At 45.4% G+C, this 24,568-nt stretch overlaps 2 protein-coding genes and 1 long non-coding RNA gene across 21 annotated transcripts in view; 1 reads left to right on the top strand and 2 right to left on the bottom strand.

Moving 5' to 3' along the window:
- Positions 1–24,568, top strand: part of LOC135905663 (uncharacterized) — a 100,329-nt gene that overhangs the window by 29,020 nt on the left and 46,741 nt on the right. For 2 of the 14 annotated variants that reach the window (XM_070521919.1, XM_070521918.1), the window contains exons 3-4: positions 17,805–20,089; positions 20,140–21,664. The exons of 10 other annotated variants lie outside the window; for them this stretch is intronic. The gene's annotated coding sequence lies outside the window, so the exon portion shown is untranslated. Of the gene's footprint in view, positions 1–17,804; positions 20,090–20,119; positions 21,665–24,568 lie in introns of all 14 variants that reach the window. 2 more of the 14 variants (XM_070521921.1, XM_070521920.1) reach the window with 1 other exon arrangement.
- Positions 440–11,121, bottom strand: LOC135905662 (uncharacterized). Of its 4 annotated transcripts, none has more exons than XR_011507385.1 (9): positions 9,885–11,121; positions 8,890–9,231; positions 6,945–8,235; positions 5,950–6,291; positions 4,954–5,295; positions 3,958–4,299; positions 2,352–2,528; positions 2,021–2,277; positions 440–681 (listed from the first exon to the last, which is right to left on the bottom strand). XR_011507385.1 is itself a non-coding variant. In XM_070521915.1 (9 exons), the coding sequence occupies exons 4-9, from the start codon at positions 7,134–7,136 to the stop codon at positions 2,164–2,166; spliced, it is 1,509 nt and encodes a 502-aa protein (XP_070378016.1). In that variant the 5' UTR covers positions 7,137–8,235; positions 8,890–9,231; positions 9,885–10,173; positions 10,834–11,121; the 3' UTR covers positions 440–2,163. The 4 variants fall into 4 exon arrangements, 3 of the variants coding, with proteins under 3 accessions (XP_070378016.1, XP_070378015.1, XP_070378017.1); XM_070521915.1 differs by having other exon boundaries at positions 440–2,277; positions 9,885–10,173; positions 10,834–11,121; XM_070521914.1 differs by having other exon boundaries at positions 440–2,277; positions 6,945–7,233; positions 7,894–8,235.
- Positions 11,155–15,751, bottom strand: LOC135905664 (uncharacterized). 3 transcript variants are annotated; one of them, XR_011507135.1, is made up of 3 exons: positions 15,668–15,751; positions 12,778–15,007; positions 11,155–12,117 (listed from the first exon to the last, which is right to left on the bottom strand). It is a non-coding gene; the product is annotated as an uncharacterized lncRNA (long non-coding RNA). The 3 variants fall into 3 exon arrangements; XR_010565443.2 differs by lacking the exon at positions 15,668–15,751 and having other exon boundaries at positions 12,778–14,058; positions 14,719–15,655; XR_011507136.1 differs by lacking the exon at positions 15,668–15,751 and having other exon boundaries at positions 12,778–13,119; positions 13,773–15,655.

A 24,568-nucleotide genomic window follows, 5' to 3' on the forward strand; every position in this document is an offset into this window, starting at 1 on the left:
CAAACATGACGTGACAATCAAGGGTTGCAAAAGTGAAAAAGTGTTTTTCAGCAGGTCGTTGAGTGCTGGAGATGTCCATTAGGCATTGAAAATATAGCGCCTTCCTGATAAACAGAGCTACTCCACCGCAACGTGTCGCATGCACTGTGACAGTAATACGTATTCAGATATATTACTGTGATTATCTTTTCTTACCTATGTTTCCGTTATTGCAATGATGTCGTACTTAAACCAACATTGTGACAGGTAAATCAGCAGTTGGCCAAATTTTTCTTTATGCTGCGGTTATTACACTCAAATAATGGTACATTTTCATGTTTGCGCCATGCTTTTTTACCTCTGCATCGCTAATGATTTCACTCAGTTATTGTACTAGGCCCAGTCAGCTTGAGTAAAGCAACAGCGGACCGAGGACGACGCCAGAGCCCAAGAGGTCGTATCAGACTTTTATTTTAAAAATTTAACACCAGTTGTTTGGGCTGCCACGCTCACGGCGAACTCCGCGGCCAGGATCCTGGCCGTTACTAGTTCTGACGGGAACTTTATCTTTAATTTTGCTAGAAGTTTTCGAACAAAGTCTTGGCAGTTGTTGCTCAACAGATTGTAACTGCCAAGGTCCTTCATTTGGTCCATGGCTGCATTCACATTTCTTCTGGTGATTTGGTAGTGTCCTGCTACCACCTGCAAAGAAAGAACAAGAGAGTGCGTGATTCAACATTGCGTTTGTACTTTTAGGAAAATCACAGAAGCTACTACAGTCATATCGAATGCAACATGTAGTGAATTAAGATGCCTGGATTATTTCATCAAAAGTGAGGTTATGCTTCAGTACCTCCTAAAGGCGATCTTGTTCGCCTTGATCCTGTAATTTTGCCGAGTTGACGCGCCATTGTACAGGAATGCACAATCTACACTCAATTGCGAATGTTGGCAAAATTTCAAGTACAAATCTAGGGACGTCGTCGGAGTAGCTGGGCTGTAATTATGGCAGCAATCCGTCTCCATATCAATAAGCATTGCTATTCCTACCCAACAAGAAAACCCGTCCATCACGTAAGATGAAATGCTATGAAGAAGTTAATGTATAAAAAATTCACCTATGATTATCATACCCCCTAATGCGAAATTTATGCGCAGCTTAATTATTGAATTTGGTCAGAACAGCAGGACGCTCTCTCCATGGCGGATGCTGAGCTTCTGCTCGTGCCGCTTGTTTAGCAGCAGCGGTAGCATTCTCTAGCGCATGCACACTGATTCGCCGCCACGGAGCATGCCTCCCGTGGCACTCCCCCTTCCTTCTCACCCTTTGGCCATACTCTTTTCCTCCACTTTCCTCCTAGCGCTTGAGCTGCGGGTTTCATCGGTGAATTCAATTGTTGCTCCGTTTTCGCGCTTGTAAACCTTCTAGAAAATAAAAATATACTCTGTCGAACTGCTAATACAACTTTTCCCATTTATTTCTCCTTTAGCTACTTATAGGCGACAGTTCAAATGTCTTGCTATGCCCATGCACACAGAATTAGCCATATGGAATCAAAGGAATGGTTTGGTTCGCATTTCCGCGATTTGAGATTGAAGCACATGAAGCTTTGCCGACGGCTCTCGTTTCTGAATGTCGCAAGGCATTCGGGCGCTGTCTGGGTCACTCGGATGCCAAGGCCTATGGAGAGCTTTGAAGGAAGCTCGATTCACTTTTCGCCACTAGGCATTCGAGTAGAAAGACGGCGGCCTTTGTGCAGCTCAGGGTGCGTGGCCATTTAACCGAAAAACAAGAGCAAACCAACTATGAACACGGTAGCTCGGAATTGCAAAGAAAGAAAGACACCAACATGCACTGAAAAGGAAAGTTTGGAGAGCTGCTTCGTCCCGTCGGTGACCCATATTGTGACCCATATTGGGTCACCGTCTGAGGGGAAAAAAAAGAGGGAGAAAGAAAAGCATGTCCAATAATTTACCTCCATAAATGGAACTAGAAAGCTACACATGGAAACAAGCGGCACTTGCATGCCTGCACGAATACCTGCACGTTCGCCGCCATTATCTGGGAATCTCGTTGCCAGCTCCTGATCCCCTGTGGCTCCGTCACGTCCTGCCTCGCAAATCTCCACCCGGTCTGTGCTCCCTCCGTAGAAAAAGCCGGCGGCAAAGTGCCGACATGCCCGCTCATGTGACCTTGTCGGCGTTCACCGCCATTATCTGGGAATCTCGTCGCCAGCTTCTGATCCCCTGTGGCTCCGTCACGTCCTGCCTCCTAAATCTCCACCCGGTCTGTGCTCCCTCCGTAGAAAAAGCCGGCGGCAAAGTGCCGATATGCAGGCTCATGTGACCTTGTCGGCGTTCGCCGCCATTACCTGGGAATCTCGTTGCGAGCTCCTGATCCCCTGTGGCTCCGTCACGTCCTGCCTCGCAAATCTCCACCCAGTCTGTTCTCCCTCCGTAAAAGAAGCCGGCGGCAAAGTGCCGGTACGCCCGCAAATGTGACCTTGTCGGCGTTCGCCGCCATTATCTGGGAATCTCGTCGCCAGCTCCTGATAGCAAAGTACAAATAGATTATTTTATCACTGTATCCTGCAACTGCTTGTGATTGGGCCTTATAATAATCACTTGTTTTGTTTTGTAGCAATAGTCTTTTTTTTTGGCAGTGCAACCATAGCCTCAGTTATCCAAGGACGCATGGCGTGGTCTTATTTTTAATTGCATTGGTGATGCTGTAAATTATACAGTGCTGCGAACATTTTGCACAGTGCTTCGAACAAGGTTAATTTCTGCAGGGTACATACAGGGTACGTACTTGCGAATAGTTTACGCGTATGCAATTTCTCAGCATCTACTTTTGAGCAGGGTGCAAGTATGATCGTGGCAAGAAAAGCCAGGCAGTGATCAGAAATGGCCAAATCATAGGCTCCACCTTCCACATTTGTGTCGAATCAAGTGTCACAGAACATTCCAAGAAACGTGTGTGTTTGGATATAAATTTCTAGGATTGAAAGACTGCAAAAAGAACACAATCATGACATTGGTTTTTCGAAAGGTCAATGTTAAAATCACCACAGATGATTATTTGAGAATGTGAGGCTACACAAGCAACCATTGTGTTTTCCATGACGGATATAAAATCATCAACGCAAGAGTGTTGGGGGCGGTATACTACACCAAACATCACACCAGAAACAAGGGTTGGAAAAGGTGTTTCAGCAGGTTGTTGAGTGCTCGAGATGCCCATTAGGCATTGAAAATATAGCGCCTTCCTGATAAATAGAGCTACTCCACCGTAACGGGTCGCATGCACTATGACAGCATACATGACAGCATACACCAAACATCACACCACAATCAAGGGTTGAAGATCCATTAGGCATTGAAAATATAGTGCCTTCCTGATAAAAGGATTCTTTTACTATTTGGAAGTTGCGGAAATGGAGTATTAGAGTGAATATTTAGTATTAGATGGTCGATAATGCTGGATAAGTAATGGATGAAACAGGCATAATCGGGAAGATTGGTTAAGATGAAATCGAGAATGTTTAAAGCATTGGGGGTGATTTTTGTGCCTTGCGTAGCTAATCGAGTTCAAGAAAATGAAGTAGAAATATCCAAGAATTCTTTTGAATAAAAAAGTAAAATAAGTCAGGCAGATTATTGTTCCAAACTATATTAGGAAACTTAAAGTCGCCAAAAAAGAAAAGAGGTGAAGAAAACTTTGTCAAAATAGGAGCGAATTGCGTCATGACACGTAGTGTGTCCGTTGTGCGCGCCTCCACCTCCACTCTGAGAACTAGCCCAGCTGCAAGTGCATAATCGTAAACCGCATAAAGAACAAGAAAAGTATGCTTTTTAACATGCTTCGTGATATTGAGATGACCAGTCGTTTTCCTCCGTATGGAAATATTTTTCTTCACACATGTCCCCTAATCCATCACAAAATTGCGCACAGATGCTTATAGTGAAAACACGTACCTTAGATGCCACTGCCTTCAGTGCAGCGGCCTTGTTTATGGCCACTTGGGTGGCGCATGCAACATAAATGAGGAGCAGCGCTCCATGGGCCGTCGGGTGGTTGTCCGCGTCGACAACGGGGAGCGCGCTTAAGGCTACGTCCCCGATGTGGTAAACGGTCGCCTCCTCGAGTGCGCGGATCGCCGTTCCCCGCCACCCTCCACGTATGTTCCGGACAAACTTTTTAGCCTCCTGGGTGGCCATCGCCTTCAGTGCTGCGGCCACGATGAGGACTACGGTCCAACCAAAACTGCCATGGCAGTAAGAAATACATTTGGATACCGTAGGCGGCGCGACCGCAATCTGGGAACGAGAACCAAGAAAAACGTAAATAGTAAAGGAATTAAGAGACTTATTAAATAGAAAACCACGCAAAACATTGGTGTAGAGAGCAAGTTTCATGCGGCAGGTCTGACCAATGCGCCAAAAAGAAAGGCAGTGCAGAAAAATAAATACCATCACCATGTATTTATTACCACGTAATTTACAGAGGTAATAATGAAAATATTGAATTCTATTCCTGTGCAAATTCGACCAAGTGTTGTAAAACAATACTAACACAACAGTAAGCTTGACATATTCAGGTTGAAGATTGTATTAACACAGCAAGCCGGGCGAGTTGGTGACTGAACACATTCCTATGGGTGTACAGCGCAACCTGGACGAAGGACAAAACGAAGTGCATGATACGAGTGTAGACTGACAATTAGTTTCTTTTTTTCAAACAACTGACGTAGTGTGTCCGTTGTGCGCGCCTCCACCTCCACTCTGAGAACTAGCCCAGCTGCAAGTGCATAATCGTAAACCGCATAAAGAACAAGAAAAGTATGCTTTTTAACATGCTTCGTGATATTGAGATGACCAGTCGTTTTCCTCCGTATGGAAATATTTTTCTTCACACATGTCCCCTAATCCATCACAAAATTGCGCACAGATGCTTATAGTGAAAACACGTACCTTAGATGCCACTGCCTTCAGTGCAGCGGCCTTGTTTATGGCCACTTGGGTGGCGCATGCAACATAAATGAGGAGCAGCGCTCCATGGGCCGTCGGGTGGTTGTCCGCGTCGACAACGGGGAGCGCGCTTAAGGCTACGTCCCCGATGTGGTAAACGGTCGCCTCCTCGAGTGCGCGGATCGCCGTTCCCCGCCACCCTCCACGTATGTTCCGGACAAACTTTTTAGCCTCCTGGGTGGCCATCGCCTTCAGTGCTGCGGCCACGATGAGGACTACGGTCCAACCAAAACTGCCATGGCAGTAAGAAATACATTTGGATACCGTAGGCGGCGCAACCGCAATCTGGGAACGAGAACCAAGAAAAACGTAAATAGTAAAGGAATTAAGAGACTTATTAAATAGAAAACCACGCAAAACATTGGTGTAGAGAGCAAGTTTCATGCGGCAGGTCTGACCAATGCGCCAAAAAGAAAGGCAGTGCACAAAAATAAATACCATCACCATGTATTTATTACCACGTAATTTACAGAGGTAATAATGAAAATATTGAATTCTATTCCTGTGCAAATTCGACCAAGTGTTGTAAAACAATACTAACACAACGGTAAGCTTGACATATTCAGGTTGAAGATTGTATTAACACAGCAAGCCGGGCGAGTTGGTGACTGAACACATTCCTATGGGTGTACAGCGCAACCCGGACGAAGGACAAAACGAAGTGCATGATACGAGTGCAGACTGACAATTAGTTTCTTTTTTTCAAACAACTGACGTAGTGTGTCCGTTGTGCGCGCCTCCACCTCCACTCTGAGAACTAGCCCAGCTGCAAGTGCATAATCGTAAACCGCATAAAGAACAAGAAAAGTATGCTTTTTAACATGCTTCGTGATATTGAGATGACCAGTCGTTTTCCTCCGTATGGAAATATTTTTCTTCACACATGTCCCCTAATCCATCACAAAATTGCGCACAGATGCTTATAGTGAAAACACGTACCTTAGATGCCACTGCCTTCAGTGCAGCGGCCTTGTTTATGGCCACTTGGGTGGCGCATGCAACATAAATGAGGAGCAGCGCTCCATGGGCCGTCGGGTGGTTGTCTGCGTCGACAACGGGGAGCGCGCTTAAGGCTACGTCCCCGATGTGGTAAACGGTCGCCTCCTCGAGTGCGCGGATCGCCGTTCCCCGCCACCCTCCACGTATGTTCCGGACAAACTTTTTAGCCTCCTGGGTGGCCATCGCCTTCAGTGCTGCGGCCACGATGAGGACTACGGTCCAACCAAAACTGCCATGGCAGTAAGAAATACATTTGGATACCGTAGGCGCCACGACCGCAATCTGGGAACGAGAACCAAGAAAAACGTAAATAGTAAAGGAATTAAGAGACTTATTAAATAGAAAACCACGCAAAACATTGGTGTAGAGAGCAAGTTTCATGCGGCAGGTCTGACCAATGCGCCAAAAAGAAAGGCAGTGCAGAAAAATAAATACCATCACCATGTATTTATTACCACGTAATTTACAGAGGTAATAATGAAAATATTGAATTCTATTCCTGTGCAAATTCGACCAAGTGTTGTAAAACAATACTAACACAACAGTAAGCTTGACATATTCAGGTTGAAGATTGTATTAACACAGCAAGCCGGGCGAGTTGGTGACTGAACACATTCCTATGGGTGTACAGCGCAACCTGGACGAAGGACAAAACGAAGTGCATGATACGAGTGCAGACTGACAATTAGTTTCTTTTTTTCAAACAACTGACGTAGTGTGTCCGTTGTGTGTGCCTCCACCTCCAGTCTGAGAACTAGCCTAGCTGCAATACATAATCGTAAACTACATAAAGAACAAGAAAAGCATGCTTTTTAACATGCTTCGTGATATTGAGGTGACCAGTCGTTTTCCTCCGTATGGAAATATTTTTCTTCACACATGTCCCCTAATCCATCACAAAATTGCACACAGATGCTTATAGTGAAAACACGTACCTTAGATGCCACTGCTTTCAGTGCAGTGGCCTTCGTAAAGACCACGTGGCTGGAGCATACCACGTAAACCAGCAACAATACACCATGGCCAGTCAGGTAGTTGTCGGCATCTACCACGGGGAGCGCGCTCAGGGCCAGGTCCCAGATGTGGTAGTACTTCGCTGTTTCGAGTTCGTGCATCGTCGACAACATCCGCCCACATCTGCTTTTCACCTACTTCTTCAGATCCCGGGTAGCAATAGCCTTGAGTGCAGCGGCCACGAGCAGCATGGAAGTCCATCCAAAAGTGCTGTGGCCGTACGAAAGGCACTTTGAGACTGTTGGCGGCGCAACCGCGAAGAGACTTATTAAATAGAAAACCACGCAAAACATTGGTGTAGAGAGCAAGTTTCATGCGGCAGGTCTGACCAATGCGCCAAAAAGAAAGGCAGTGCAGAAAAATAAATACCATCACCATGTATTTATTACCACGTAATTTACAGAGGTAATAATGAAAATATTGAATTCTATTCCTGTGCAAATTCGACCAAGTGTTGTAAAACAATACTAACACAACAGTAAGCTTGACATATTCAGGTTGAAGATTGTATTAACACAGCAAGCCGGGCGAGTTGGTGACTGAACACATTCCTATGGGTGTACAGCGCAACCTGGACGAAGGACAAAACGAAGTGCATGATACGAGTGTAGACTGACAATTAGTTTCTTTTTTTCAAACAACTGACGTAGTGTGTCCGTTGTGCGCGCCTCCACCTCCACTCTGAGAACTAGCCCAGCTGCAAGTGCATAATCGTAAACCGCATAAAGAACAAGAAAAGTATGCTTTTTAACATGCTTCGTGATATTGAGATGACCAGTCGTTTTCCTCCGTATGGAAATATTTTTCTTCACACATGTCCCCTAATCCATCACAAAATTGCGCACAGATGCTTATAGTGAAAACACGTACCTTAGATGCCACTGCCTTCAGTGCAGCGGCCTTGTTTATGGCCACTTGGGTGGCGCATGCAACATAAATGAGGAGCAGCGCTCCATGGGCCGTCGGGTGGTTGTCCGCGTCGACAACGGGGAGCGCGCTTAAGGCTACGTCCCCGATGTGGTAAACGGTCGCCTCCTCGAGTGCGCGGATCGCCGTTCCCCGCCACCCTCCACGTATGTTCCGGACAAACTTTTTAGCCTCCTGGGTGGCCATCGCCTTCAGTGCTGCGGCCACGATGAGGACTACGGTCCAACCAAAACTGCCATGGCAGTAAGAAATACATTTGGATACCGTAGGCGGCGCAACCGCAATCTGGGAACGAGAACCAAGAAAAACGTAAATAGTAAAGGAATTAAGAGACTTATTAAATAGAAAACCACGCAAAACATTGGTGTAGAGAGCAAGTTTCATGCGGCAGGTCTGACCAATGCGCCAAAAAGAAAGGCAGTGCACAAAAATAAATACCATCACCATGTATTTATTACCACGTAATTTACAGAGGTAATAATGAAAATATTGAATTCTATTCCTGTGCAAATTCGACCAAGTGTTGTAAAACAATACTAACACAACGGTAAGCTTGACATATTCAGGTTGAAGATTGTATTAACACAGCAAGCCGGGCGAGTTGGTGACTGAACACATTCCTATGGGTGTACAGCGCAACCCGGACGAAGGACAAAACGAAGTGCATGATACGAGTGCAGACTGACAATTAGTTTCTTTTTTTCAAACAACTGACGTAGTGTGTCCGTTGTGCGCGCCTCCACCTCCACTCTGAGAACTAGCCCAGCTGCAAGTGCATAATCGTAAACCGCATAAAGAACAAGAAAAGTATGCTTTTTAACATGCTTCGTGATATTGAGATGACCAGTCGTTTTCCTCCGTATGGAAATATTTTTCTTCACACATGTCCCCTAATCCATCACAAAATTGCGCACAGATGCTTATAGTGAAAACACGTACCTTAGATGCCACTGCCTTCAGTGCAGCGGCCTTGTTTATGGCCACTTGGGTGGCGCATGCAACATAAATGAGGAGCAGCGCTCCATGGGCCGTCGGGTGGTTGTCTGCGTCGACAACGGGGAGCGCGCTTAAGGCTACGTCCCCGATGTGGTAAACGGTCGCCTCCTCGAGTGCGCGGATCGCCGTTCCCCGCCACCCTCCACGTATGTTCCGGACAAACTTTTTAGCCTCCTGGGTGGCCATCGCCTTCAGTGCTGCGGCCACGATGAGGACTACGGTCCAACCAAAACTGCCATGGCAGTAAGAAATACATTTGGATACCGTAGGCGCCACGACCGCAATCTGGGAACGAGAACCAAGAAAAACGTAAATAGTAAAGGAATTAAGAGACTTATTAAATAGAAAACCACGCAAAACATTGGTGTAGAGAGCAAGTTTCATGCGGCAGGTCTGACCAATGCGCCAAAAAGAAAGGCAGTGCAGAAAAATAAATACCATCACCATGTATTTATTACCACGTAATTTACAGAGGTAATAATGAAAATATTGAATTCTATTCCTGTGCAAATTCGACCAAGTGTTGTAAAACAATACTAACACAACAGTAAGCTTGACATATTCAGGTTGAAGATTGTATTAACACAGCAAGCCGGGCGAGTTGGTGACTGAACACATTCCTATGGGTGTACAGCGCAACCTGGACGAAGGACAAAACGAAGTGCATGATACGAGTGCAGACTGACAATTAGTTTCTTTTTTTCAAACAACTGACGTAGTGTGTCCGTTGTGTGTGCCTCCACCTCCAGTCTGAGAACTAGCCTAGCTGCAATACATAATCGTAAACTACATAAAGAACAAGAAAAGCATGCTTTTTAACATGCTTCGTGATATTGAGGTGACCAGTCGTTTTCCTCCGTATGGAAATATTTTTCTTCACACATGTCCCCTAATCCATCACAAAATTGCACACAGATGCTTATAGTGAAAACACGTACCTTAGATGCCACTGCTTTCAGTGCAGTGGCCTTCGTAAAGACCACGTGGCTGGAGCATACCACGTAAACCAGCAACAATACACCATGGCCAGTCAGGTAGTTGTCGGCATCTACCACGGGGAGCGCGCTCAGGGCCAGGTCCCAGATGTGGTAGTACTTCGCTGTTTCGAGTTCGTGCATCGTCGACAACATCCGCCCACATCTGCTTTTCACCTACTTCTTCAGATCCCGGGTAGCAATAGCCTTGAGTGCAGCGGCCACGAGCAGCATGGAAGTCCATCCAAAAGTGCTGTGGCCGTACGAAAGGCACTTTGAGACTGTTGGCGGCGCAACCGCGAAGAGACTTATTAAATAGAAAACCACGCAAAACATTGGTGTAGAGAGCAAGTTTCATGCGGCAGGTCTGACCAATGCGCCAAAAAGAAAGGCAGTGCAGAAAAATAAATACCATCACCATGTATTTATTACCACGTAATTTACAGAGGTAATAATGAAAATATTGAATTCTATTCCTGTGCAAATTCGACCAAGTGTTGTAAAACAATACTAACACAACAGTAAGCTTGACATATTCAGGTTGAAGATTGTATTAACACAGCAAGCCGGGCGAGTTGGTGACTGAACACATTCCTATGGGTGTACAGCGCAACCTGGACGAAGGACAAAACGAAGTGCATGATACGAGTGCAGACTGACAATTAGTTTCTTTTTTTCAAACAACTGACGTAGTGTGTCCGTTGTGCGCGCCTCCACCTCCACTCTGAGAACTAGCCCAGCTGCAAGTGCATAATCGTAAACCGCATAAAGAACAAGAAAAGTATGCTTTTTAACATGCTTCGTGATATTGAGATGACCAGTCGTTTTCCTCCGTATGGAAATATTTTTCTTCACACATGTCCCCTAATCCATCACAAAATTGCGCACAGATGCTTATAGTGAAAACACGTACCTTAGATGCCACTGCCTTCAGTGCAGCGGCCTTGTTTATGGCCACTTGGGTGGCGCATGCAACATAAATGAGGAGCAGCGCTCCATGGGCCGTCGGGTGGTTGTCCGCGTCGACAACGGGGAGCGCGCTTAAGGCTACGTCCCCGATGTGGTAAACGGTCGCCTCCTCGAGTGCGCGGATCGCCGTTCCCCGCCACCCTCCACGTATGTTCCGGACAAACTTTTTAGCCTCCTGGGTGGCCATCGCCTTCAGTGCTGCGGCCACGATGAGGACTACGGTCCAACCAAAACTGCCATGGCAGTAAGCAATACATTTGGATAGCGTAGGCGGCGCGACCGCAATCTGGGAACGAGAACCAAGAAAAACGTAAATAGTAAAGGAATTAAGAGACTTATTAAATAGAAAACCACGCAAAACATTGGTGTAGAGAGCAAGTTTCATGCGGCAGGTCTGACCAATGCGCCAAAAAGAAAGGCAGTGCAGAAAAATAAATACCATCACCATGTATTTATTACCACGTAATTTACAGAGGTAATAATGAAAATATTGAATTCTATTCCTGTGCAAATTCGACCAAGTGTTGTAAAACAATACTAACACAACAGTAAGCTTGACATATTCAGGTTGAAGATTGTATTAACACAGCAAGCCGGGCGAGTTGGTGACTGAACACATTCCTATGGGTGTACAGCGCAACCTGGACGAAGGACAAAACGAAGTGCATGATACGAGTGCAGACTGACAATTAGTTTCTTTTTTTCAAACAACTGACGTAGTGTGTCCGTTGTGTGTGCCTCCACCTCCAGCCTGAGAACTAGCCTAGCTGCAATACATAATCGTAAACTACATAAAGAACAAGAAAAGCATGCTTTTTAACATGCTTCGTGATATTGAGATGACCAGTCGTTTTCCTCCGTATGGAAATATTTTTCTTCACACATGTCCCCTAATCCATCACAAAATTGCACACAGATGCTTATAGTGAAAACACGTACCTTAGATGCCACTGCTTTCAGTGCAGTGGCCTTCGTAAAGACCACGTGGCTGGAGCATACCACGTAAACCAGCAACAATACACCATGGCCAGTCAGGTAGTTGTCGGCATCTACCACGGGGAGCGCGCTCAGGGCCAGGTCCCCGAGGTGGTAGTACTTCGCTGTTTCGAGTTCGTGCATCGTCGACAACATCCGCCCACATCTGCTTTTCACCTACTTCTTCAGATCCCGGGTAGCAATAGCCTTGAGTGCAGCGGCCACGAGCAGCATGGAAGTCCATCCAAAAGTGCTGTGGCCGTACGAAAGGCACTTTGAGACTGTTGGCGGCGCAACCGCGAAGAGACTTATTAAATAGAAAACCACGCAAAACATTGGTGTAGAGAGCAAGTTTCATGCGGCAGGTCTGACCAATGCGCCAAAAAGAAAGGCAGTGCAGAAAAATAAATACCATCACCATGTATTTATTACCACGTAATTTACAGAGGTAATAATGAAAATATTGAATTCTATTCCTGTGCAAATTCGACCAAGTGTTGTAAAACAATACTAACACAACAGTAAGCTTGACATATTCAGGTTGAAGATTGTATTAACACAGCAAGCCGTGCGAGTTGGTGACTAAACACATTCCTATGGGTGTACAGCGCAACCTGGACGAAGGACAAAACGAAGTGCATGATACGAGTGCAGACTGACAATTAGTTTCTTTTTTTCAAACAACTGACGTAGTGTGTCCGTTGTGCGCGCCTCCACCTCCACTCTGAGAACTAGCCCGGCTGCAAGTGCATAATCGTAAACCGCATAAAGAACAAGAAAAGTATGCTTTTTAACATGCTTCGTGATATTGAGATGACCAGTCGTTTTCCTCCGTATGGAAATATTTTTCTTCACACATGTCCCCTAATCCATCACAAAATTGCGCACAGATGCTTATAGTGAAAACACGTACCTTAGATGCCACTGCCTTCAGTGCAGCGGCCTTGTTTATGGCCACTTGGGTGGCGCATGCAACATAAATGAGGAGCAGCGCTCCATGGGCCGTCGGGTGGTTGTCCGCGTCGACAACGGGGAGCGCGCTTAAGGCTACGTCCCCGATGTGGTAAACGGTCGCCTCCTCGAGTGCGCGGATCGCCGTTCCCCGCCACCCTCCACGTATGTTCCGGACAAACTTTTTAGCCTCCTGGGTGGCCATCGCCTTCAGTGCTGCGGCCACGATGAGGACTACGGTCCAACCAAAACTGCCATGGCAGTAAGAAATACATTTGGATACCGTAGGCGGCGCGACCGCAATCTGGGAACGAGAACCAAGAAAAACGTAAATAGTAAAGGAATTAAGAGGCTTATTAAATAGAAAACCACGCAAAACATTGGTGTAGAGAGCAAGTTTCATGCGGCAGGTCTGACCAATGCGCCAAAAAGAAAGGCAGTGCAGAAAAATAAATACCATCACCATGTATTTATTACCACGTAATTTACAGAGGTAATAATGAAAATATTGAATTCTATTCCTGTGCAAATTCGACCAAGTGTTGTAAAACAATACTAACACAACAGTAAGCTTGACATATTCAGGTTGAAGATTGTATTAACACAGCAAGCCGGGCGAGTTGGTGACTGAACACATTCCTATGGGTGTACAGCGCAACCTGGACGAAGGACAAAACGAAGTGCATGATACGAGTGCAGACTGACAATTAGTTTCTTTTTTTCAAACAACTGACGTAGTGTGTCCGTTGTGTGTGCCTCCACCTCCAGTCTGAGAACTAGCCTAGCTGCAATACATAATCGTAAACTACATAAAGAACAAGAAAAGCATGCTTTTTAACATGCTTCGTGATATTGAGGTGACCAGTCGTTTTCCTCCGTATGGAAATATTTTTCTTCACACATGTCCCCTAATCCATCACAAAATTGCACACAGATGCTTATAGTGAAAACACGTACCTTAGATGCCACTGCTTTCAGTGCAGTGGCCTTCGTAAAGACCACGTGGCTGGAGCATACCACGTAAACCAGCAACAATACACCATGGCCAGTCAGGTAGTTGTCGGCATCTACCACGGGGAGCGCGCTCAGGGCCAGGTCCCAGATGTGGTAGTACTTCGCTGTTTCGAGTTCGTGCATCGTCGACAACATCCGCCCACATCTGCTTTTCACCTACTTCAGATCCCGGGTAGCAATAGCCTTGAGTGCAGCGGCCACGAGCAGCATGGAAGTCCATCCAAAAGTGCTGTGGCCGTACGAAAGGCACTTTGAGACTGTTGGCGGCGCAACCGCGAAGAGACTTATTAAATAGAAAACCACGCAAAACATTGGTGTAGAGAGCAAGTTTCATGCGGCAGGTCTGACCAATGCGCCAAAAAGAAAGGCAGTGCAGAAAAATAAATACCATCACCATGTATTTATTACCACGTAATTTACAGAGGTAATAATGAAAATATTGAATTCTATTCCTGTGCAAATTCGACCAAGTGTTGTAAAACAATACTAACACAACGGTAAGCTTGACATATTCAGGTTGAAGATTGTATTAACACAGCAAGCCGGGCGAGTTGGTGACTGAACACATTCCTATGGGTGTACAGCGCAACCCGGACGAAGGACAAAACGAAGTGCATGATACGAGTGCAGACTGACAATTAGTTTCTTTTTTTCAAACAACTGACGTAGTGTGTCCGTTGTGCGCGCCTCCACCTCCACTCTGAGAACTAGCCCAGCTGCAAGTGCATAATCGTAAACCGCATAAAGAACAAGAAAAGCATGCTTTTTAACATGCTTCGTGATATTGAGGTGACCAGTCGTTTTCCTCCGTATGGAAATATTTTTCTTCACACATGTCCCCTAATCCATCACAAAATTGCACACAGATGCTTATAGTGAAAACACGTACCTTAGATGCCACTGCTTTCAGTGCAGTGGCCTTCGTAAAGACCACGTGGCTGGAGCATACCACGTAAACCAGCAACAATACACCATGGCCAGTCAGGTAGTTGTCGGCATCTACCACGGGGAGCGCGCTCAGGGCCAGGTCCCAGATGTGGTAGTACTTCGCTGTTTCGAGTTCGTGCATCGTCGACAACATCCGCCCACATCTGCTTTTCACCTACTTCTTCAGATCCCGGGTAGCAATAGCCTTGAGTGCAGCGGCCACGAGCAGCATGGAAGTCCATCCAAAAGTGCTGTGGCCGTACGAAAGGCACTTTGAGACTGTTGGCGGCGCAACCGCGAAGAGACTTATTAAATAGAAAACCACGCAAAACATTGGTGTAGAGAGCAAGTTTCATGCGGCAGGTCTGACCAATGCGCCAAAAAGAAAGGCAGTGCAGAAAAATAAATACCATCACCATGTATTTATTACCACGTAATTTACAGAGGTAATAATGAAAATATTGAATTCTATTCCTGTGCAAATTCGACCAAGTGTTGTAAAACAATACTAACACAACAGTAAGCTTGACATATTCAGGTTGAAGATTGTATTAACACAGCAAGCCGGGCGAGTTGGTGACTGAACACATTCCTATGGGTGTACAGCGCAACCTGGACGAAGGACAAAACGAAGTGCATGATACGAGTGCAGACTGACAATTAGTTTCTTTTTTTCAAACAACTGACGTAGTGTGTCCGTTGTGCGCGCCTCCACCTACATTCTGAGAACTAGCCTAGCTGCAAGTGCATAATCGTAAACTACATAAAGAACAAGAAAAGCATGCTTTTTAACATGCTTCGTGATATTGAGATGACCAGTCGTTTTCCTCCGTATGGAAATATTTTTCTTCACACATGTCCCCTAATCCATCACAAAATTGCACACAGATGCTTATAGTGAAAACACGTACCTTATATGCCACTGCCTTCAGTGCAGTGGCCTTCGTTGAGATCACGTGGCTGGAGCATACAACATATATCAGCAGCAATGCGCCATGGCCCGTGGGGTAGTTCTCAGCATCTACCACGGGGAGCGCGCTCAGGGCCAGGTCCCCGATGTGGTAGTATTTGGCTGCCTCGAGTCCGTGAATCGTCGTTAACAACCTCCCACGCCTGCTTTTCACGTACTTCTTGAAATCCCGCGTGGCAATAGCCTTGAGCGCAGTGGCCACGAGCAGCATCGAAGTCCACCCGTAAAAGTTGTGGCCGAAGGAGATGCCAAAGTATTTTCGTCTAAAAAATTTTTTTTATCACGTCATTGCTCTTTGAAATTTCTGGAAGAAGCAAAAGTTGGTTGAAGGTAATTTTTTTTTTATTCAAGCCTGAAAGTAGGTACAATAACAAAGTTTATTTTAGAACACTGTACTGGCATCCTTCTTTCATATTACGTTATAATTGAATGAATTTTAGAATTTTCCGAATTTGTTTGGCTCAGTAAAAAAGCAAAAAAAGTTGCGTTTTCAGACATTTCTTGCATAAACTGCGTTGACTTTTGAGCTGCAATAATTTTTCTGACTTTTTGCCTCTTGCAATATTGTATGTTAAAAATAATTCCCAATTATTAAGAAATATATTTTTTGAAAAAAATACCTCCAAAGTTGGAAAAAATGACTTTTTGGTGAGATTCAGGCCACATTTAAGCATTAAGGCCCTCCAGATAAAAATATGTCAGATAGGTCAATATACGCACCGGCTTCTTAGCTTGTGATATAGAAAGTTTCATTCGAGTAAATTTTGTTTGAAGCGAAAAAAAAAATTTTTAAAGTCAGCAATCCATGTCATTAGTAGACACTGCTGAGCTCGGTCTCACTGCACGATGCGTAAGAGCCACCAGAGAATTTTTGGGCTCACATATGCACTCCGGCATTTGCCGAGCGAACGTTGACTGTGTCGGCTATGTCGCTTGACGTCAGTCTAAACACATCGTAAATGGCCTGTTTTTGTCAGTTCACCTCTTGTCATTTTTGTGGCTCGGGGAAGTGAGGTTGGCGAACACGACATCGATGTGGATGTCTTGCAAGAATAGTTAATGGCTAACTTTGCCTCCTGCAGAGCGGGAGGCAACACGGCCGCTTCTTTTCTGCTGTTCCGCACCAGAATGAAGACGGCTGTTGACCGGGCCACCGACGCTCACAGCTGGAGATTAGAGCCTGATTCAACTTGTCGGTTGCCTTCCGTTTTTTCGTTCACTCATGTTAAACTCTTCACACATGAACCTTTACAGGCAAATGAAAGACTCCATAGTATTTTCTTGATACAAACTGATTACATCCAAAGGTGCATTATCAGACACGCATACGAACATGCGGAACACTTTATAATATATTGCGCTGTGAGACGGTGGCAATTCTCGAGTCGTGAAAGAGAGACAACGCCAACGTGGCAAACTGGCCACAGTAGAATGCCAATCAGCCATAGAAAATACAACTAGCTATAGGCAGAGTTTGCCAACCATTGAGTTAACGAAAAAGCATTTTTGAACACATCGTGGAGTAATGACGGCAGGTGGGCTTAGCGCGAACATTTTAGAATTGTTTTGGTGAGGTTGTCTCCCTCAGCTTGTCCTTTCGGGTCCTACTAAAATATAATATGTCAGACATACCGTAAATCAGTGCGGTATGCATGTGCTCGACAATAACAGCCAGATGGAAGTTTCCGATTGTGTGTCATGCCAGTTGTATATGCATTTTAATTTATGCACTCTAAGGTACGTGTAATGGAATAAAATCAGCCTGACTGTACAAATAATCATGGGCTACTGGAATCGCAGAATTTAGAAATCTGCGCTTCACGAAGTATGAATGTCGTGTTTCCCTACATTGTCGATCCCCTTACTTTCTGGACAGACTACATGTGGCTCGCCATTTTCTCGGTTGCTCGCTCGAAGCAAATGCCAAAGCTTAACTGTGGCCCGTCTGTTTCGTTCCCTTCATTTGTCAGGAAGTCAAGACTGTGCTTAAACTCGCGAAGTTTCGAGTAGTGCTCCAGTAGGGAGGATGTATCCTAACGTGCGTGTCGCCATAACGTAAGCATTTCTGACCTTGACAGCATTTCCGGCCATCATCTGGGTATCTCGTCGCCAGCTCCTATAGGCGACGAGATCCCCGCTGGCAGCGTCACGTCCGGCTTCACAAACATCAACAAGATCCACACTGCCGGCATAGAAAAACCCGGCGGCGAAGTGCCTCGTCGCCAGGTCATGGCCGGGCACGGCACTCGCCGCCGCGGCAATCGAGCTGCCGGAACTGGCCAACGCCGAATCTTCCATGGGCACACAATAAACGACGACCCTCGTAGGGCGCCGCGGCCGCTTTCCTGGAAAGAGATCGAGAAAGAACGCTATTAAAAGTACAGCCTCTAATACAAAACCAGTTTTGAGAGTGTCGTTGCCTACGCGGTCTCGCCCTGAAGCACTTTTTCAAATAAAAAAAGCGTTAAGTTAGTGACCGATTACATACGAAGGTGCATTAGTATCAGACATGGAGACGGACGGAACATTTTGTAATGTATTGCGCTGGTACTGTGAAAAAAATTTAAAGTAAAATAAAAATGAGAAGCATTCTAAAATTTTCTTCATGCCAAGGTTTGACTAAAGGATGACAAACACTGCTGAGAAGTATTAAAATCTTTTTAACTGTCCATCGACATTTTCCGGTGCCATCAGTATTTCGCTGTCGTCTTGTTCGCCATTTACCCAGAATGCATGCATACGTTCGGTGCAGCTTGTACATATGACTGAGGAAGACTTCTAAAAAATATCAAAGCTCCTTTCTGAAAGAAAGATGCTGGAACGCGAAGCTTAACCTCAATGCAAACTGAATCAAAGTCAAATTCTAGAGCCAAGGACCACGCAACGAACCAAAGAAATGCAGAGCAACCTGATGCTATCCACACGTAATTTGATTGCCTACTGAGGATTGTATGTTTCGAACGTTGAAGTTGAATGAAGACACATTTCGTTAAGTTGCACAGCCTTTATTTTAGATCATGTAACCGTTGATTACACGCACACACTCACATTGTCACGCACGACCCTACACTTGCACTCGCGTACGACAGCCTCTTCTGTCATGCGCTGATACCGCGGCCTACCCATGGTGACGCCCGGGAATGTATTGCGTGACCCACGTAATTCAATGCAGATGTATACAGTTTGTCTGCGTAGTGCGGCGTGCGACCATCTTTCTGTAAAAAAAAAAAGGGCTTTGAATTTTTTTTCCAGATCTTAAGATGAGCCCGTGTTCACGTGCGCTTGCTGTCTCCGATAAGTAGGAAGCTCAGTTCATCGCGGCAGGGGCGGTGTCATGCCTAGCAGAAGCAACTTGCACTTCCAGTGAACTTTGTGCGCATGCGCTACTCTTCCCCAGCCTGTCACTTCGCGCCATTATCGGGCACTGGCCGGCCGGACAGTCGATGCAGGCGCCCTACTTCGAATGTAAACTTTAGTATTCAACGCAGATGTGCAAGTCGGCTTTCCGGCAATGCATTTACAACGCTTACGGACGGATCAGTGAGACCTAGAAAGCTTCAGTTTTAATTAAATCGTTTTCGTGCAAAAAATGAGCAGGCTAACCTACATTTAGAACTTGGATCTGCTGTCTAGTTATGCTCACGCAGTTAGTCGTCCGTAAGCTTTTAACACATTTGCATGAATCACTTGATAGCGGCATACCGGTCTATTTACAAGTTCCCAAACTCATTACAGAAACCTTCCACCTTCTAAATCGATTTTTTTTTCTATGCGAACGCTTCTATCTTGCCCCATTCTGCCAGTTTTTCAGCTGCCAAATGTGTCTCATCGAAAATGATCTTTAGTGTTTGTAGAACTAAATCATTTGTAGAGCGTACTTGACAATCAAGTATGCTAGCTCCTTTAACGATCCATTCTATGCTTTGCTTAGCCCATTTTATGGTTTATTATTTTTACTATTCCCGATAGTGCCACGAAAGTCATAGCCTGCTACACTAAGGAGTTTTCTCTCCATCTTGTCTTGCAGCGTCCTGTAATTTTAACATTGTTCATTCCTATATGATGTCGCCTTCTCATAAAATTAAGGTGGTTTAGCGCTTGATTGTAACTTTTCGAATGCTACATTTTATTTAGACACATAATTGCGCTTTTCTATAGTTTGCCTGACTTCCTTGTTCCATCACATAGGCGGTTTTTTTTTCCCACTCCAATTTTGCAACCGCGTTTGTCATACCTCTAGCGCGCATTTATTCATTTTTGTAGGCTTTGCGCTATATCAGCTAAATATTTTTTATTCGTTTTTAATTATTGTGCCGCTGTTGCTTTCAAAAGTCTTGCGTCGACATGTTTCACAAAGTTTAAGGTGACATCTGTGGATGTGGGACAATCGCAGGCTGGTGTCTATGGCGCAAGAAAAGCCACATGGGAAAATAGGACTGGTAAAAAATTCCAGCATGCAAGCAGTCCCCATCTAAGCAGGCGTGTCCATACAGCGCTACCAGGAAAGATCAATGCAACGGCTGGCTGGCTACAATAAATTCAGGCGGCTCGTATTTATGGTGCCGCGTCATCAGGTTGGTGACACCGCATGACTGAGTCCAGCCATGGCAGTGTCATAGCAGCTACTCGTCTAAGGCGGAGTGTGAGGGGGCATAATGCGCACCGACCACAGTAGCCGGGATGTATGGCCTCCGGTTATGTTACGTAAACATTCTGGCACAGCGGTTCACACAGCTGGACTGCCATTTCAACTTCAACATAATCACTGACCTACAGCCATCACTGTTAAAAAAGGCGTGAACTGTTTCTATACCACCAAAGAAATATTCTCTGAATGCTGTACGACAGAACCCTGTTAACAGCAAAAAAAACACAAAGTTTCGTTTCATCTTATCCTCTAGCTGATAGGTCTAGCCAAACCTAAAATAAAACCGTCCTAAATTAGTGCACACGCATAAAAAGAAACTATAAAATAAGAATGTAGAGCTTTTCTTTCTTTTCACAAACGCCGTTTTATTTTTCATATACCACGCATGACACGCTGTTTGAGGCACTAGTTTCATGCCCCGTGACATAAACAATATGGCTGCTCTTCGAGTCAACGCGTGTTTGCAATGCTCTGTTTCTGATTTCGAAAATCCGAAGAGGTGAGTGGTTTTCTTTTCAAGTACACTACAAGCAGTGGTCGACATACTTTTAGCACATATTTTCCGCCTGTTCATAACATAGAAGAGGACAACAATGTCGCCCGCAAAGAAAACTGAGGCGGTAATGACAAACTTTAGCAACTGCGTGTTCTGATGTTTCATGGCAGACTTGGGTATTCTGTTGAGTGGGTATTGTGTTGAGCGAGTGTTGAATGGGCTTGACGAATGCATTATAGTCTATTGTTGCCTTTCGGAATGTACTTCTTTTTGTTGTGGCTGCCAGAACAAGATATATTTTGTGACTCGGCTACAATGGTTACACCAACATGACTTTACACAACAGTTCCTTTCACAATATCACACCCACCATGATGCCTCATACACACCGTGCACAGCCATGATGTTTATGTGTGTCGCAAATGCGTGCATAAATATATGCCGTGACTTATTCGTAACAAATATTATACACAAAGATGTGCGTATTTATTTACTTCGCTTGCCTTGCTTTGAAACGGCATTTATTTTTCCTGTTATTCCTTATCTACGTACGCATGTGATACACGGAAAGCGGAAGCTTATCCCTAGCTTGGGAAATTGACTTTTCAGCTGTTATAATATCTGTGGGAAAAGCGATGTTACTTGTTTTCTGAATGTGCGCATACGGAGTTCTATTCAATACCTGTTTTCATATTTATCTGTCAAGTGTTCCGCAACGTCCTAAATTACAAATGATTTATTATAGCCACTGAGAGAAGGAGTGAACCACATTTGCCAGGAGGACCAAAATAAAAGTGAGTAAATTAAAAACAGACGCACACGAGCGCTACGTGTGACCTTTGTATTTTTGCGCTGCAGTTGAACATATTCAGGTTTGAGCTCTGTTTTGCGCTGCAGTTGAACATATTCAGGTTTGAGCACAGAGCCCAATTTTCATTTTGAGACCAGCTGCACATGTACATTAAATTTGTTTGATACATAATGATCATGTGATGCGCGATAAAGAACTCAAACATAAGAGAGGTTCGGATGAAAATGGAGGCTTACAACTGACAAACACTGGTCGAGCAAGGAATATTGGCTGCAATCAACGTTTCTTCAAGGAAAACTCCCTTCGTGAGTGCGGCAACTGCCACACGTAGAGAAGTGCCGCTTCCAAGCGTTGGCTTCAGCGACAGTCCTGGTTCGTCCATTATTCATCATCGTAGAAAATTGTATTTACACACGACACTTCTGGACAGCGGAAAAGAAAACGAATGTGTGAAGAAACGGAAAAATATGAACAGAAAACAGAACTTTCACCGATCCTGAAAATGGACACTTATTTACTACATACATCTTCTGTAAAATCAAACAGATTATATTTTTTAAGTGATAAAAAAAATTAAACAGGAAACAGAACTTTTCCTGCAATGCGAAGCGGCTAACTCTCTGTAGAACCAAATTTCTCTTACTGTAACAGATAAAGAAACTTGTTAAATTACAGAAAAATGAGAAATAGAAAGCCGATCTTTACAGAAATGGTGCGGCAAGGCGATGCCATAAATTTTCTTTTTTTTAAAGGAGAGAGAGAGAGAGAAACATTATTTTGGTTCCTTCAAGGATTTAGCGTCTCGAGGTCTCGGTCGGAAAGGAAACCTTTTTTGCAGGGTACCTTATCCTCACAAAATCCACCGTCCTCGGCGAAGCACGCCAATAGTGGCGATTCATACGGCGCCGCCGATCACATTCGTCAACATGCGTCACATGTTCTTACTATTCCATCATCTGAATGTAGCTGCAGTGACGCAGTGGTCGGAACTCAAAGTTCTACGCGGAAACGTGAAAACCCTGTCCCGAGAATGCGCCCTTTTATTCTGTTCAGCCGCATGTGTGCACGATGTCGTGTCGACTGACTGAAGAAAGTCGCTAGGCCAAGGCACGTTCCCGACCCGTAGAATGCGTGCTACCACGAGAGGTGAACGAAAGGTAACGAGAGGATTGAGCTGCTGCGGAGACAAGGGGCTGACTCGGCCTGCTGTCGATGACCGTAAAGTGCGAGCGAACGAGGCAAACGTCGATTCGAAGGTTAAGCGATTCGTGCAATAAAATGCGTTCTTTTCTCGAAGACTTGTAACGAATCGGTGGTAAATACAAAACCTGCCATTATTGTCGCTGTGTTTGATTCTCTCTCACTGCATGGAAACTTTGTGTCTGCTGTGTCTGCTGTGTGGTTATTACCGGACGTCATTGCCAACGTTTGCGATAAAGAGGTGAACACATACGATGGCCAGGTGGTGGCCGTGGTGTCTGTGTTGGCTGCGGCGCAGTGGGGGCAGGTCCAGGGCCCCAGTCGGCCGGCGGCCACCGGTCAGCTTCTGTATAAACAAAGACGTGAACGTAAAGGAAATTTAAGGAAATTCTCTCTACCGAAAAAGAGATTTTCTGTGAATGATGTATGACAGAATCCTGTCGAGAGTTAAAAAAAAAACGAAAGTTTCGGTCCTTCTTGGTCTCTATAGGCTTCAGATCGAGTCAAAACTGAAGTATAACCGTTTTAGGTTGTCGGGCACCTCCGTAAATAAGACTGAAATAAAAATGTCGAGTTTCTCCTTCTTACACGGCTCTTTTTTTCCCGGCATATACCGCGCACGACGCGTTGTTTGCGGTACTGGTTTCGTGGCCGGTGCCATAATCAAGATGGCTGCTGTTCGAGTCGAGCTGTGTCGGCACTATTCCGTTCCTGATTTCAAAAATCGGAAGAGCTGAGTGGTTTTCTTTTCAGGTACGTCACAAACGGTGCACGAGGTGTAATTTGGCACGTATTTCCTGCCTGTTCATAACATAGAAGTGGACTACAACGTGGTCTGGAAAGAAAATCTAGGCGGAAGATGACAAAGTTTAGCAACTGCGTTCTCCGACGATTCAGCGTACGTTGCGCTTTGTGAGATAACGTGAGATTTGGGTATTAAATTTAGGTTCGGCCTTGTGCAGGCCTGCCGAACCCATTATTGCCTATTGTTGCTTTTCGGAATATACGATCGCGGACAAATGAAACGGGAACAGCGGAGCGCGTGGCCGGTAGTCCAATCAGCGCCACCTGCCGGCCGCGCTCAAGTCGGGCGATGCGTGCGAGAGTACGCGTCCCACTGCGATACGTTCGACCGCAGTTTCGTGTGCGCTAGTTTTGTCATACCGCCAGAACGGCGCTCTGCTGACGTTGCCATTCCACGCGGTGTTGCCTAAAGGCAGCCCGCACATGGAAGACGAGCGTTTGCTTTGATCGCTATCAAGCGCGGCTTTTCAATCACGTACCTATTTCTGCCACCATCGCCGCCTCGCTTTCACCGGCGCTTCAAGTGCCGGAAGGCAGCACTGCTCGCGCCATTCGATTGTATAGTTTTAGGCGTCCTCTTTCACAAGAGCCACATCTTAAAGGGGCCGTGTTGCCGTGTCGGCGCTATTGTATATAACTGCAAGAACCAGTGTTCCGAAGGTCATGAAAACTCGCGCATGCCTGGTGTGTCTAAAGAAGACGGACTTCAGGTTATTGGCGTTTACCGGTACAATGTGCCGACGCGTGGCCTTGCCAGCAATAAAGGCCGCCAGCTGTGAACTGTTAATCGGATGCTGCAGGCATACCGTGACGAGCGACGGCTTGGATCGGATACTGCAGGCATACCGTGACGAGCGACGGCTTGGAAATCTATCTCGTGCAC

The sequence above is a fragment of the Dermacentor albipictus genome, chromosome 7, assembly GCF_038994185.2.
Source record: "Dermacentor albipictus isolate Rhodes 1998 colony chromosome 7, USDA_Dalb.pri_finalv2, whole genome shotgun sequence".
Taxonomy (NCBI): domain Eukaryota; kingdom Metazoa; phylum Arthropoda; class Arachnida; order Ixodida; family Ixodidae; genus Dermacentor; species Dermacentor albipictus.

Coding starts and splice junctions, on each gene's coding strand:
- LOC135905662 (XM_070521915.1), bottom strand. CDS start 7,136: ATGTTGTCGACGATGCACGAACTCGAAACAGCGAAGTACTACCACATC. Junction 4,300..4,953: donor TGAAGGCAGTGGCATCTAAG/GTACGTGTTTTC, acceptor TCTCGTTCCCAG/ATTGCGGTCGCGCCGCCTAC. Junction 2,529..3,957: donor TGAAGGCAGTGGCATCTAAG/GTACGTGTTTTC, acceptor CTTTGCTATCAG/GAGCTGGCGACGAGATTCCC.